Genomic DNA, 15,938 nt, shown 5'->3' with positions numbered 1-15,938 from the left:
TAGCCTGAAATCATTGCTCTTTTTCTGGAAAAGATAAAGCCAAGGGTAATGGTGTTGGGAAACATAATGGGTTATGTTCTGTAATAGCATCAATGACATGGAAATGCTTATTTATCAAATATTTTCCAGCTCAGAAATCACAGTCTGCGTATCTTAGCCTCTTGTGCATTGTGCATTGAGTAACTTGTCCTGTTCTATTGGCAGTACATGATTTGCTTTGATGGTAGACTGTGATCCATTTTATTAGGTTACTCATATGTCTGTAAAAACTCCCCCAAATACACACACACACACAAAGAGCTATAATGAAAAGAACAGAGGAGTTTTCTTTATTTTTTCTTACTGTTTAACAATGAACTTTTCAGCATCCATTTGTAAATGGGTCTGTAAATGGGCTGAACTTGAGCAGTAAGGAAATAACTTCTCATATCCCTGTTAGGGGACAGTCTTTGCTTGAGAATGCTTCAAAATCCAAAAGCACAAGTAGATAGAAAGAAAAACATATTCTCAGAAATGGAGTCATTAATGGCTGTTGCAGTTGAGTCAAACTAGCAGAGAAGGCCCATGAATCACAGTCCATTTAAGCTGTGTGGGTGTAAATTTTCCTGTTGCTCACACAGTTCTGATGATTGGCAGGTGATTACTTTGAACTAAAGGAGTGTATAAAAATTAATCAGACTCATTATCTTGTTTCTGATCATTGTCTTTCATTTTTTTAACCACAGAACCCCCTTCACCTGCAGATGAGCTTAGAAAACACACTGAGTTCTGATGCTGACGTCACTTTCTCGATTCTCGCGATGAACAACTGGTACAATTTCAGCCTGATGCTGTGCCAAGAGGAGTGGAACATCACAGATTTTCTCTTCCTCACACAACAGAGCTCCAAGTTCCACCTGGGGTCCATTATAAACATCACAGCAAACTTCACTTCAACCAGTGACCTTCTGAACTACTTGCAGTTTTACCTGGAGAGCATCAAAGACACAACATCGACCATGGTGATGTTTGGGTGTGACATGGAGAAAACGCGGAGGATTTTTGAGATAACCATGCAGTTTGGTGTGATGCCTCCAGAGCTGCACTGGATTATTGGGGATTCACAGAATGTGGAAGAGCTGAGGACAGAAGGTTTGCCCCTCGGTCTTATTGCTCACGGCAAGACAACTCAGTCGGTCTTCGAGCATTACGTGCAGGATGCCATGGAGCTGGTAGCCAGGGCTGTGGCATCAGCCACCATGATCCAGCCTGAACTGGCTCTCATTCCAAGTACAATGAACTGCATGGACACAGATGAAAGGAATATCACTTCAGGCCAGTATTTGTCAAAGTAAGTTTTACCTTTTTTCCCCACCCCCCCAGGTAATATTTGCTGTAATGCAGGAAAAATAATTTTCTTCTCCCTCCCACCATTCTCTGTGGGTTAGCTATCATGCTGCTAACCCTCCCTCACAAACATGTTTGTTTCAGTGTTTCCTCCCGCTTCTTTACTTCTGGGCAGATAATGAAATTTTGACTTTGCCGCACTGGGAGAGAAGCTAGAACTTCTGGTGGAAGATCATGGTGGAAGAAGAAGACACTGTTCCACAGAAGTAGAGATCACATAGTAAACATAAGCTAGGTTACAGACTGTGCTCTGAAACTTTATTTATATTTACTCATGTAAAGTGGGTTACTATCAAATTCTCTGAGATTTTGAGTGTACAAAACAGAATATTTGCACTGTCTAAGCCCTTGGACAATATAAAGATGTGTAGTAGCCCTTGATAGTATGCTTCCATGGAAAAGAGAGGAAAAAGATGCACCTTCATCTCCTCAGAGGGTTTCTTCTGGTGAGAGCACTCAAAAGTACAATGTTTCTGCTGCATGTTGCTATATAGAAGCTATTCCTAAACCGACTTCTGTGTTCCTGTTTAGAAATATTATCGTTTTTAACATGTGAGTTGAAAACTTGCATGGAACTTCCTGACAACAAGCAAAAATGTCTTGGCTTACTACATGAATTCATCACTTAATCTACATCCAGCAACTGTTGCATCTGGTGTTCAACTTAAAGATTTTGTTGGACAGAGTTAGGATAAAAATTCTTGAGTCTTTTTTTGAAAAACATAATTTTTTCTTGGATATGTCTGCACAATCATGTATTAACAGCACTGCTCAAAACACAACCATCTGAGACCCTATCATTTCCTTAGTCCACTCGTCCATTCAGAGTCAAAAACTCTGTTTCCAAAGAGTGGAAGAGGGCTTGGGAAATAAACACTGGACCGACTCACAATACCCCAGTGACTTGTGATGTTTATTTTGCCACATTATTAAGTAAAACACTTAAATATATTAATGAAAAATAATTCATCATTATTGCTCCCTATATAAAGAACCATTAGCTTTTGTCATATTTTGGGAGACAATATGCAATTTCACATCTGTGAAACTTCTTTTACCTTCATATTGGTAAAGATATCATGGAAGTGAAAGAAAGAATTTTATGCTTAGCCTTGTTTTTTTCCATATATATTTGCATGTGAACTCTATTAGAGAAAATAACAAGTTAGAGAAACCCTTGTCCTAGATCAGTGCAGCTGTTTCTGCAGTGTATGGGTGAGACAGGTACCTGATGGTCAGAAGTGATGAATTTGCATCAGCAGCATAACTATTAACTCTGAGTGGTGCCATTAATTTCTCAGGTGTGACATGCTGATGAGTGGCTTCACTGTGACCAACCTGGCCCATCTCACCAGGGCTTTTAGGCATTTTTAGCCTCCAAAGATGAAAATTTTGTCTGGTGCTTAACTGTTTTTTGCTAATGAGTGCATTTTTCAGTCTGAATGAACCCATCTGTCTTGGTGGGAAGCCTTGGAACTGCCATGCATGGGGATGGAGAAGGGGATGATGGAGAAGAAGCAGCATTCAGACCTCGACCTCGCCCCTTCGCCTTTACAGAAGGGTGGATGGACAGCAGCCCCACTGTCTGGCATAGCAAGAGTTTCTTCTGCCAGCACTGATCTCATACCTTGGCTGTCCAGACATTTAAGTGCACCCAAGAGCAGAATAATGGGCTAGTGCATGGCAAAGCATGCTTGTATCTGTATGGATATGGGTATAGATGTACAACCCCCTGGAGATTTTACTGTTTAAGTCACTGTCTATTATTCCTCTTATAATGAGACTGATTCCCTCATCTATTCTTGCCTGCTCATGGGAGCATCCTTGTTGATGGAACAAGGCATTAAAATTTCAAAGCCTCATCTTGTCTTACAGCTTTAATTAGTCTTACAGCTTTAACTCAGCTTCTTGGGTAATTTCATCAACCTGCTATTTCTTAGATCCATAAAATCACAGAATGGTTTGGGTTGGAAGGGACCTTAAACATCACCTCATTCCACCCCCTCCTATGGGTAGGGACACCTTCCATTATCCCAGGTTGCTCCCAGCCCTGTCCAACCTGGTCTTGAGCACTTACAGGGATGGGGCAGCCACAGCTTCTCTAGGCAACCAGTGCCAGGGCCTCCCCACCCTCACAGGGAAGAATTTATTCCCAGTATCCCATCTAACCCTGCACTCTGGCAGTTTGATGCCATTCCCTCTTGTCCTGTAAGTAAGAAGTCTTTCCACCTCTGTTGGAATCCCTTTAGGGACTGCAAGGCTACTAAAAGTTCTCCCCAGAACCTTCTCTTTTTCCCTGCCAATTCTAGTTCTTGCTTCCAAGAACTAGAGCTTCCTTGCCTCCAGTAAGCTTCCCAAAAAGAGAGGTGGAATGACCCAACCATCAAGACTGAGAGAAAATAATTTCATTAGGTCATTCTTAAATATACTACAAAGATACTGCAACTGGAGAGTGATAGTACTGCTAAAGGTCTAAGGAGCAGTTCTTGTAACAAAGCACATGAGAAACAAAGCTGAAATGAACAAATGACACACTTTGGAGTCATTCAAACTGAAGTGACTCAGATAAAGCTTTGATGCAGTTATCATAGGCTGTCAGTGTCAACATCAGCTCTCATATATTGACACAGCATCAAGAAAATTCATTCAGCTGTCAGACCTGAGGACCTGGCCCTTCACCTTCTGAAATTTGTGCAGGCTGTCTTTCCATACAAATCTGTCAGTAGCCCATCTGAAACAGTTGCTCAGATACTGCCAGCATGTCTGTGCAGTACCCAATGCTTGTAATTCCCAAAGATTCACACTGAAGATTTCTAGCTTAAGTGTAGTCAGAGCCTCTTATCTGCTTCCTAAGTTATCGAGTAAAGGAGTTTTCACTTGAAGTTGCTGGCATGAGTTTCACTGGTGCTGCTCACAGTGCATGCAAATGCTCAGCAGCCGCAGCTGCTTGTGTATAAAACAGAGTGTTGTTAAAATGCTTCTCCAGCATGGTTCCCATCATTTTTTTTGATACGTGTTCTGTCACTACAAAAAAATACAGAACATGCAAATCAGCTGCAAAGTAAGCCACTAACTTGATGAGGTGATGAAGTTGCACATTCAAATGCTGCTAAATCCCACTCAGGTACCTGCTCCTAACGGAACCACAGGACAGGTACAGAGGGCTCGTTCTGCCCTCCTGGGTGTGCTTGCCTCTACTGTACGTGTCAGGGAACAGTGTGCATTAATTCCAGTGGTCTCCTTCGACCTTCAGAAGGTGTAATGCATTGTTCCATGGCTTCAGTTACTCCCAAAGCACCAGTTTTGCAGCATTCTCATGCCCAGGTTGTGCTGTATTAGCAACATGGGGCCAAATTCATGAGAACTTTGCAAGCTTATTCCACCTGAGGACTTGTCTCCCTCTGTTTTTGGCATTTTTGTGAATATCTCCTAAAAAAGTTTTCATGCAGGTCCATCTACACACATGGAAGAGTTTTACTTTTACTGTCACAGTGATGGCTTCAGCCTGTATGCCCAGCAAGGCTTGTAAAGAAGTTGAATAATTTTTTACGGAGACTGAGGGAGATAAAAGTAAGAAAGAGATAAAACCCAAACAAGTTTATGGGCATGTAGACCTTCCTTTAGTGCTAAAAATTACCTGCTCCCATAAACTTTGTCTTGATAGGGTTTGCATACACAAACAGGGAAGTTACACCATCAGATAGAAAGCACAGATTAGGAGGGAAGGAGTGGGCAAACAGTGGCAGATACCACTGATTACTGGAGCTACGGTGTCCTTTAACACTGGACTAAATGGTAAAGGATTTAAAACATGAAAACTGTATTTATAGTTTCTTTATATGTTTATACTTATAAACACCTGTCTGCCTTTTTTAGGTGTGACTCCCAGACCCAGGCTAGCTCATGTACAGATCATCTGCTTTTGAGAGTATTGTCTGTGTCATCTTTCTCCATACTCAACCTACTCAAAGGAGACTGAGCAAGAACTGTGAAGCTGCCTTAGAGAAGGCTATCACAGACACAACCACACTCAAAACTAAAGCATTTACTTTCATAAATTTACCTTTGCAAAGGGATAAAATTTCTATGACCTTGAGACTTAAACAGTGCAGAGTTTTAACTGCTGAAACCCCATCAAAAATCATCAAAAGTCATCAAAACAAAGTGTAGAAACCAGACAGAAGTACAGATATACACACACTTGCAACTGATTTATTCTTTTCAAATCAATGCAAGGTTATTTTTTATCCTCTGTAACTATTGATAAACAGTTAAGTCTACTTAAAAGTTTATGTCTTCCTTATTGAGGCTGGAATGACAGCTTTTATACTTCTTCCAACACTTACTTTCATCCAATTCTCAGGACCAATATGAAGTGCTGTATTCTGCTGCAAAAGCTGAGTGGTCTGTCTTCTGAATGCCTCTTACTGAAAAAAAGATGCATGTCTTGCCTTGCACCATATTAGCAGCAATTTAACTCAGTTGTTTTTAATGGTACCACTGTTGTAAGGCTTGTGCAGCCTCTGCCAAATGCATAGCAGCTCCGTTGTTAGCAGCACACAGTTCAGCTGGTCATGGTGTTCACACAGGAAAAGGATTTTCTGCTTCAAACACTTAATTCCTGCTGAGTTCTCAGCTCCCTTATCCATGTTGTTTTTAGCCTCTTTGATGATGGCTTGCCCGAAGCTGAATTTAACAGGCACAGAGAACAACTACTAGCAAACACTGCCTTCCAATACAAAGGAAATACGCAACTTTATTGTCAGTATCTGGAATTGTAAAAGCCCGGAATTCTCAATGCAAAATGTGCAGAGCAAAACTGGCACACTTCATGAGATCTTCTTCAATGACAGCACTGTACTTTTAAGAACATTACTTTTGCACATTTTTTTTTTAAACTGCTTTTTTTTTTTTTTTGTAAGAATTAAAACTGACTGTCCTAGAGCAACCATCTTTCACTTTCTTCCCTTACTTTATTCTGAAGTGTCTAACAGTGATTTACCAATGCCAAATTTGCATTTTTGAATCCAGATTGGTTCACTTGAGAGTGCTTGAAAGCTGTTGACAGCACTTCAGTAGCCCCTTGTATGTAAGCTAGATCTTACTGAGATTATAGCATTTTTCTTGGAAGGACATTTCATACATAATTTCCACTCTTCCATTTTCATATATATTTTTATCTAGGAAAGTGACAGCAGATCTGGTGAGTTCAGTTTAGAACTAACCTGTATTTCATCAGTTTGTGAGGCAAAGGTAACCGAAAAAATTACTGTTCTTGTACTCATTTTTTCTAGTAAGTAAAAAATACATTTTCCTGAGGAGTTTTCGTTTGCATTAGATACGTAGGGGAGCATCCCCATATAATTTAGTCATAAATTAAGTGGCTGGTTCATTGTACCATAGGGTCTATGTGCTATTAATGGTCCAGGTGTTCAGCAGCATCCCTATCTACTCTCTTCAACATAACTTCATGGTCCAGCTGTCTGCTTCTGATTCCCCTGCTTTCTCTCTCCAACAGGTTTTTAGCCAACACAACTTTTGATGGTCTCAGTGGCCACATTAAGGTGAAGGGCTCATCCATTGTCAGCTCAGAAAATAATTTCTTCATCTGGAATCTGCAGCATGACCCTGTTGGAAACCCGATGTGGACACGCCTGGGGAGCTGGCAAGAAGGGAAGATCATCATGGACTATGGGATATGGCCAGAACAGGCACAGAGACATAAAAATCACATGCAACACCCCACCCGGCTGCACCTGAGGGTGGTGACTCTGATTGAGCATCCCTTTGTCTTCACAAGGGATGTAGATGATGAAGGTCTTTGCCCAGCAGGGCAGCTGTGCCTGGACCCGCTGACCAATGATTCAGGTGTGCTGGACAACCTGTTTGAAACCCTCCAAGGGGGAAATGACACTGTCCCCATTGAGCTGAAGAAGTGCTGCTATGGCTACTGCATTGACTTGCTGGAGAAGCTGGCTGAGGATATGAATTTTGATTTTGACTTGTACATTGTTGGGGATGGAAAATACGGTGCCTGGAAGAATGGCCACTGGACAGGGCTGGTGGGAGACCTTCTTGCTGGTACAGCTCACATGGCAGTGACATCATTCAGCATCAACACTGCCCGAAGCCAAGTGATTGATTTCACCAGCCCTTTCTTTTCAACCAGCTTGGGGATTTTAGTGAGGACCAAAGACACTGCAGCTCCTATTGGAGCCTTTATGTGGCCACTTCACTGGACTATGTGGCTGGGGATATTTGTTGCTCTTCACATCACAGCTGTATTCCTCACCTTGTATGAGTGGAAAAGTCCTTTTGGAATGACCCCTAAGGGAAGGAACAGGAACAAAGTGTTCTCCTTCTCCTCTGCCCTCAATGTCTGCTATGCGATCCTGTTTGGAAGAACAGCTGCCATCAAACCCCCAAAGTGCTGGACTGGAAGGTTTTTAATGAATCTCTGGGCTATTTTCTGCTTGTTTTGTCTGTCGACATACACAGCCAACCTAGCTGCTGTCATGGTAGGAGAGAAGATCTATGAAGAACTTTCTGGAATACATGACCCAAAGGTAAAGCATGTCTGTTGTTATTAACTCAGCCTTTTCTTCTCTCCACTCAAAATTCACTGCTGCATAATTTATGGTTTCTAACAAAATCAGAAAGTAATCTTTGTGGAAAACTGTGGTTGCAATTACTTACAACCTGGTGGCATTTCAGGAGGAAAGTTCAGTGAGATAGGACCTTTAAACACCCATAAGAGTGTAGGGAGAAGGATTTAAAAGATTGAAGGTGAGGAGAGGGGTGAAGTATTCTGGTATTGTCCACTGCAGAGAAGAATAGTGGGTTCTACATGCAGATTAATGATTTGAGTTCAGTTCCAGGTTCACTTTGGTGGGACTTGTTTAAATGAGTTGGATGATTCAGATCATCCTGAGATCTACTCAAACAAAACAACTACACAGAACAAGATGAAATCATTGATCCTCTCTAGGTAAAATTTTTCAACTATTCACTGGTCATAATGCTGCTGGCAAAGGTGGTGCTGGCAAAATTCCCCATGAATGCTAAATGAAACGTAGCTGAACTGAAATATTTTAAAAAATCCTGCCTTTTGCTTCAGAACAGTGGAATTCACTTTACAAGTAGTCAGGCATTTGATTTACAGTCTTGTTTGTGCTGGGGAGCCATCATGGGAGGAGATAAGCAGTGTTGTAGACAACCCATCTGCAAAGAGCTCAGACTTCCCAGAATTTCCTCCACCTGCTTTCTCCCCCTTCCCAAGGGGTCTTCAGTTGGAATTTAAGTCCAGTCCTTTTCTAAGACTATTCCTAATTTATATGCCACTAAGTAGTGATCAGGAAAGCAAGGGGCAGAATTACTTTTATAGAGAAAAGATGGCTACAGGTGACACCAGAGCATCCTCTGTACCCAATAGTCACTCCAGGGGACATGATGGCAACAGCAGATTTCCCTTGCTCATGTGGCATTTTCTGTAGTGAAGGTGTGATTGTATTACCCACAGTTTTGTACTCGTGACTTAACTGCTGGTACAGAAACCATCCACCATGTGTTTGTCTCAAGAGACTGAACTGATAGATTGTGGTTCCACTGTAAAAAAATAACTTTAATAACATGAGAACAGGGCATATGTCTTGCTTTTGTAAACTGTATGAATAAATGGTATGTATGTCCCTCCAGACAGCAAAAGCCAGGCTCCATCTGTTACGGTAGTGAAACCTCGCAGTCAGGCTGATGACCAGACAGTTTTAACTTTGTGAATGCAGTGCCTGGCTCACTCCCTGCAATATTAATTAGATGATTTCTACCAAAAATGTTATAAACAAAGAACAACAGTTTTGTGGCTGACCCAAGGCACTCTAAAATTTATTTATGGCTTAAAGCAAATTGCTTTTAATGATCTGCCATTCCTCTCCCAACAAAAAATATCATAAATACTGCATTAATATCTTCATCAACATAAGGCACAAAAATCCATTATATGTGATTTCCTCAAAGCATTCTTAAGAAGCAGATGAAAGCTTTCAGCTGAATTTCCCCAGCGCCAGGGATATTTCTGTTACATTGTTGTGTGAAGCCACAGTGTTGATTTGAAAATGAGATTGGTGCCCTACTCTTTGCGTGGGCATCTCTTCATCCCTCAAATCCAATTGCATCAGATTACATCCTGTTTTTCAGCATTATTGCTGTGACCACATGCAATGTTTTTAAAACAGGTATTGGGAAATTTCTGCAGCTCCACGGAAAATTAAATTATTCTAAAGCTGTGCTGTTGAAGCTTAGTGCAGAACATTGAAGCATGTCAGATGTTGAAGACACAGATCTTGGTCCAGAACAGAAATACTGATGACTCCTGGGTAGTAACCTCAGAGATTCCATTACATCAGTGGGATTACTGGCCTTTCCTGGAAAAGCACTTCCCTGCTTTATGGAATAAATCTAAGCCTCTGAGTAGTTACCAGTTCCCATTGTGGGAATAAGACAACCCAGATTTTAGGGAAGAAGAAGATTGCCTGCCATTACATGAGCTGCACAGTAGTTTTGTGTATGTCATTCATGCATTTGCCTCCAAAGTCTTAGTGTGAAAGAGTAGTTGTAATAGAAAGTGCACTGGTTTAATCTTGCTCACACAAGAACCTGAGCTGTGGCTATTCAAAGTTCTCCCAAAGAGTTAAAGCTTAGGTTTAGGAAATGTTTGGGCCGTAACAGTCACATATTTACAGGCACCACATTTTAGTTAGTTACTTAAAGCATTTTTATGTGACTTAAAAGATGTTATGCTTGGGGTTTTTTTCCCAAATATGTTTACCTCTTTCTTTTTAGTGGTGGAGACTCTTTTCAAAAAGAAGGCAGCAGGAGAGAGAAATAACCTTTTTAATTTAAATATACTTCTAAACATCCTTCTGCTGCTTTCAGTATGCATGTGCCCTTTGTACTCTGCTTTTGAAATTTATTTAAAAAACAAAGCCCAAAATAGAGGAGCAGCCTTCTCGAGGTGATGTAAGACATTTAATTTCTTCAGGCTGTCAGCCATAAATGGCAAATCCCATCTGAGGTTGTGAACAGTCAGGAAGGACAGAATTAGAGCTATCTCAGTTGGACCTTTAAATGCACTAATGATATAGAAGAGAATATAGAAATATCATCAAGCTGCTGAAAGGAGGAGCAGCCAGGGAGACAGGAACCAGAGCAGAAGGGAAGCAGTGCGAGGAATGAGAATTCATTTACTGGAAAACGTCTTGAATTTGGGGAACTTGCTATGTATTTTCTGTGTAAGAATCTTAACCAGGGCAGGTCACTAAAGCCATACTCCTGCAGTGTCCATCAAAGGTGGCTGCCCCCCTTTCCAGGAGCCAACAGGTTGTAGGGATCTTGAAGTAATGTCTTGCTACCTTAATATCTAATTCTTCTAAGAAAATGGGCAGTTTTGGGCCACAGCTGCCCCCTCCCCCCTCATTTTCTAACTATACAGGTTTTAGACATCATCTCTTGCCAGTGGAAAGTGGCAAATACAGCTTTTGTGTCCACTGGAACATGTTCAGCCTTCTGTTTAAAGACAAGGGAATAGGATAGCTACAGGATGAATGTGCTGGGGGCCCAAACAGAACATGCATCCATGTCCTGAATCCTTCTTAAGAAGCTCTCTACAGTACATGGCAAAGAAGTTTAAAAGCTTGTCTACAGACAGAGGACATAGGGAAAAAGCATTGTATTTGTATAATTTCATCTACTTTTATCTCTTCTCTCATCTGAATCAGAGAGGCTCATTTCACTTTTTCTTCTAATGTCACCTCTTAGGTTGCACAAATATATCATAACAATATTCTTTGTCAGAGTGCCTGGCCGCCAGGTACTCACCCAGAGTTGAGCTCTTTCCAAGGTTCAGATACTCCTCCTCCAGGCACAGCCAAGCATAAGTTCTAGAAAGAAGGTATTTTACTCTGCAGGTGATTCTGCCCAGGATCTCCCCAGAGAGTGGAGTTTTTTTTAGTGGTAAAAGGGACCAGAATGGCTTTTGGCTTTTTCATGCAAGAACACATACTGGAGATGCACCATGATGTCCTGAGTGTGTTGGGTAGTTCAGGTTATTTGAGGCAAAATAATTCTGGAAGCCCATAGGGCAGAAGAAATATTTCAAACATGCTAAGATGGAAGCAAACAGCAGCAAAAGGAGAGGGGCTGGGCAGGTTTTCCATAAGGTAGTCCAACACCTGGCCTTCCTTTCTGCAAAAAGTGTTGTTCTTTCAACAATTTAATGAGTTTTTGGGTGCTATCTGCCCATTGTGACTTTTGTCAGTTTTTCTTTCCCATCTACACACTTGAGTAGCCATTTACTCTGGTTATGTTTTTACTTCTCTGCAACGTTTTACCTTCAAAAACACCCCTTGGAAGTGGCAAAGTTCCTTTCTGCATTGTATTTTGACATAAAATATTTAACCTATTTAGCTTCATTTAACAAAAAAAGGGCTACTCCTTTGGTCCCATCACCAGCAATTTCACTGCATTGTCTCTCGTAACTTTACATGCCTGCGATGAAGAGGTAAGATATTTTCAGTCAGTCTAATATACCTTTGCAGTTATAGTTTGTACAGGTAGGCTGCTGTTAAAATACAGGCTTCAGGACAAGATCACCTAAACCATTTCCAGGAAGCGCCTCTTTCTTTCTGCCATTAATGATGGTGTTTTCCAAACTCACCAAAAAAAAAAAAAAATAGTGTCCCAAGAAATACACTGCAGACACCTACAGTCACTCTGGCAAGTTCCACCCAGCAAGTCCTTCAAACAGCTTTGGTGTGCACTGGGATTAGTCCCCAGAAATCTCTGATCTTCTTCTAGTTCAGTGCCTGAAGATTTGCTCTTATGAGATGCCCATATTTTTATTACAAAACTGAGCACTCTGAGTGATCCAGGCAAGTTATTTCTGAGGTTTTGTTAATCAGGAATTCAGTATGTGAAACCACCCAGATATTTGTATCTAGATATATAAAACATGAGGGTGCAAGCTCTCATTTCTGATTTATGAGCATCTCAGTTAATTTAGAGGCCTCACGGCCCTTATTGTATCAGTTGAATACTTTGTGTTACTTGTATTAAAGCTGTCCAGAAATACAACTGGCAAACAACTGCAGATGAGCTTTAGCAACACCAAATCACAGAAAAAGAAAGGTCAAGTCACTCTATAGGTGGTCCCTCATTAGAAGCATGATTCAAATACTCCTTCTTTTAATAATATTTTCCATCGAGTTCAGCAATTTTTAGAGTGAGGCCATAACTGCAGTGTGTTTATTGGTAAATTTTCTTCCTGAAAAAAGAATTTTTGTAGGAATTACACTAATGGAAATTACTGCTGTGGTCTTTCACTGCAGCAGCCTGAGATGAATCATTATAAGGGGCACCACTTGAACTGCTATGTGTCAAACAGATAGTGAAGTAGCATTTATTTTAATATGCATTAAATTGTATAGCAAAAAATCAAGTTACAAACTCAGTGTAATTTTAAAAAATCTTATTGCTGCCATGGGGTTTAATATTTGTACAGGACCACAGGGTTCTTTTTACAATTAAAAGAAGAAACTACAGAGCATGTGATTCTGTGAAGGAAGTTACTGGGCACAGGAAGGTCATGATTCACAGTATCACAGCCTGTTAATTAATACATGGTGCTTTTCTGAGTATTAATGAGTCAGAGAAGGATTTGAAGTCAAAAGGACTTTCAGTGTCACAAAGAGGAAAGTGAAAAACTCTCAGACAAAGGCAAAATTGAGTATCAAGCTCCAGACAGAATAAAGAATTGCAGAGCTGTCACATACAGAAATGAAAGGCACCTGCAATTTATGGAGGTGCAATCTTGACTTCTTTAGTTTCCCCATGCAATTTATGGTGGTGAACACTTAACTTGTTTAGCTTCCCCATCACCTCATTAAAGATTTCTTGTTAAAGTTACAGCTTTGGAGGTTCAGAATCTGTCCAGCTCAGATCTGCTTCATTCTGATACCCATTTTATCAGACAATGCCTGCAATGTTCTGCAAATCAAGTTTCCTTTCCCAATGAAACATGGTTTTTTATGCCTTCTTGCCAACAATTATCTTTTTGCTATCTTTGCATATTAACACTTACTGCTTCAGGTCTTCACCTACACACATTGCCTCACTCTGTCACCAACTGCCCTGGCCACTCTTCACCTCCCCTCATTTGTTTGAGCAAAAGAATTTAAGGGTAGGTGTGGAAGAGAGGAAGTCCTGCTGTTCATTCCGTGTGGTGCAGGTCGTGAAGGTTGTTCTTCAAGCACCAGAAGGAATTCATGTGTTTTAGCATTTTCCCATCTATGTGGATGTCAGTTTCTTATTCTCAAGGTAAATATCTAAATACTTAAATGTCATAACATATTTTGAAAAGGGGAAAGTGAGCCCACCACCAGAAATAGCAACTGCATCATAGGTGGGGCTCAGACCCTCGCAAGAAATAATGCAAGTGGAGAATTACAAGAAGAAGTTACTGAAGTAACTGGCAAAAAGTAGCAGAGAGCAGTGAAGGTGCACAAGCTGATCCTACCACCTGACAGGTGGAAGGTCATTGTGTAGCTGACTTAGCAGCATGGAGAATGTTTATTATTGTTCATGAAAGTCACAGCCATAATGATCTACAGATACCAGAGTGCTAGTCTGGCTCAACCTCCTGGAGACAGAAGTCTGGCACTGATCCACTGGATTTCAGTAATGACAAGGGTCCAAGTCCTCTGGTAGAAATAGTGGTTTTCACTGAGTGCATTAAGATTTGACTGAACACCAGGTAAAGTCAAATATTAATGTCTATATTAATGGCCACTGTGGAAGAGGCCAGGATATCCAAATATGGCTGTAATTTTTCATTTACACTTCATGCTTAACACATTCCTCACTGATTCCAAGAAGGAAAAAATCCCTTTCTGTTCCCATGTTGGATCTGTGTGTAACACAGAACTCCCTCTGATTTACCTTCATTTGATGCTCTTGAACCCAGAGCAAATAGCAAATAAGGTGTTGATGAAATGAGGGCAGTGCAGGTAGACAAATTCCACCACCTACAATTGGAAACCTCTTCATCTTGGTAACTCATGACCCCTTTACAACACAAACCCATTGTTTGTTCCTTTCCTGGAAAGCACAGAGCACTCTTCCTGCTTACAGGTTTAGGGAGAGGACTGTTTTCAGCCCTGGCACCCAGGGGACAACTTGCCACATGGCCAGGGGGTAGGAGGACTGACTTTCAACCAGCAACAACTGGAGCAGAAGAAATTTGTAAGAAAAAGGATTTTGAAGATGATAGTTTTGAAGATGGTAAACTACCTACATTTAAAGTTGCTGCCACATTAGGTTTTCTCCTTCAGCCCTTAGATGCTTGTAGAAATCTGTGATAGTTTTTCATCCAGAGACTGAAGACTCAGAATGGAAGGACAAAAAGAATTCTCTAACCAGAAATCTTCTTTGATATCTCTATGGTAGCTTGAACATGTTCTCAGACACACAGCTCCCTTTCATTTGCAATTTGAAAAGCATTTCACCTGCATGACAGTGCATTAGCCATGTTTTACAGGGACCAAGCAGAAGAGCATGCTGGATGAAGTGACTCCATCTGGAACATCTTTACAGCTGCTTTCTGCTGCTGAAATGGAGTTGGAAGCAGTGATCTACTGCCTTTTGGGAATTACATCACTTCTTTTCCCTCAGTCTACCCATTTTGCTTACATTTTACACTTTCTACCCTACAGTCCTCAGCTCTCCCAGAATAAATCACAGCTCAGAGATCCCTCTGTCCAGAAAACTCTTAGAATGCTATTGAGAAACAGGGATAAACACACCTGCAAGTTCATATTCCCCAGAATGCTCTTCTTACAGACCTTTTTGCACTGCCCAGCACCTGAATCATCAGGGCAACCCTCAAAAATTAACCACAGACCTGAGTCTCCAGTCTCATCCCTGAGCTGAACAGCTTTTCCAAGATATGACAATGCGTTATTTTTCCCGGCCCCAGTCAGCTCCTGAGTGCTCGGCTTGGGCACCTTGGCTTCTCGCCGGGGCCGTCGCTTGTCTCGATTCCAGGGCACTTCCGTTGCTGCTCACCGGGGCGGGCTGGCCGCGCTTTGCCATCGGCGTGAGGGCGGAAATAAAGAGGCAAGGAAATTGTCCAAATCCGTCCGCGTGGCGGCTGGAGGCTTTAATGGCCGCGGGAGCCATGATGGAGAATCCGCAGACTGCTCCCACCCCGCGTGGATGAAAATGGTGCCGGGACCAGGGGGAAGTGGGATGATACAGGGGGTGGGACAGGGAGGGCAAAGGCCCTCCCGCCCAATGAGGGCAGGTGCCGTGGCAATGACATGGACCACGGCGACCAACGGGAACGTGGCAGGGGCGGACACGGGGCCTCAGGGTGAGTGGGGTCGCAGGAACGGGGTGACAGACACAGAATTCTCAGGACTGGACGGGGGAGTGGTTACAGGAGTGGCAGAGGGAAGCTCCAATAGCAGGCAGCCTGGAGCAAGCCACCGCGGCGGGGAGAA

General features: G+C 41.8%; 1 protein-coding gene across 1 annotated transcript in view; it reads left to right on the top strand.

The window, feature by feature from the left end:
- GRIN3A (glutamate ionotropic receptor NMDA type subunit 3A) overlaps positions 1 to 15,938 on the top strand; it is a 66,376-nt gene that overhangs the window by 23,147 nt on the left and 27,291 nt on the right. The window contains exons 2-3 of the mRNA XM_054002582.1: positions 726 to 1,330; positions 6,905 to 7,952. Coding sequence (XP_053858557.1) covers positions 726 to 1,330; positions 6,905 to 7,952 — 1,653 coding nt within the window. The remainder of the gene's footprint in view (positions 1 to 725; positions 1,331 to 6,904; positions 7,953 to 15,938) is intronic.

The sequence above is a fragment of the Vidua macroura genome, chromosome Z (assembly GCF_024509145.1).
Source record: "Vidua macroura isolate BioBank_ID:100142 chromosome Z, ASM2450914v1, whole genome shotgun sequence".
Lineage (NCBI taxonomy): Eukaryota > Metazoa > Chordata > Aves > Passeriformes > Viduidae > Vidua > Vidua macroura.
This window is presented reverse-complemented; position numbering and strand designations above follow the sequence as displayed.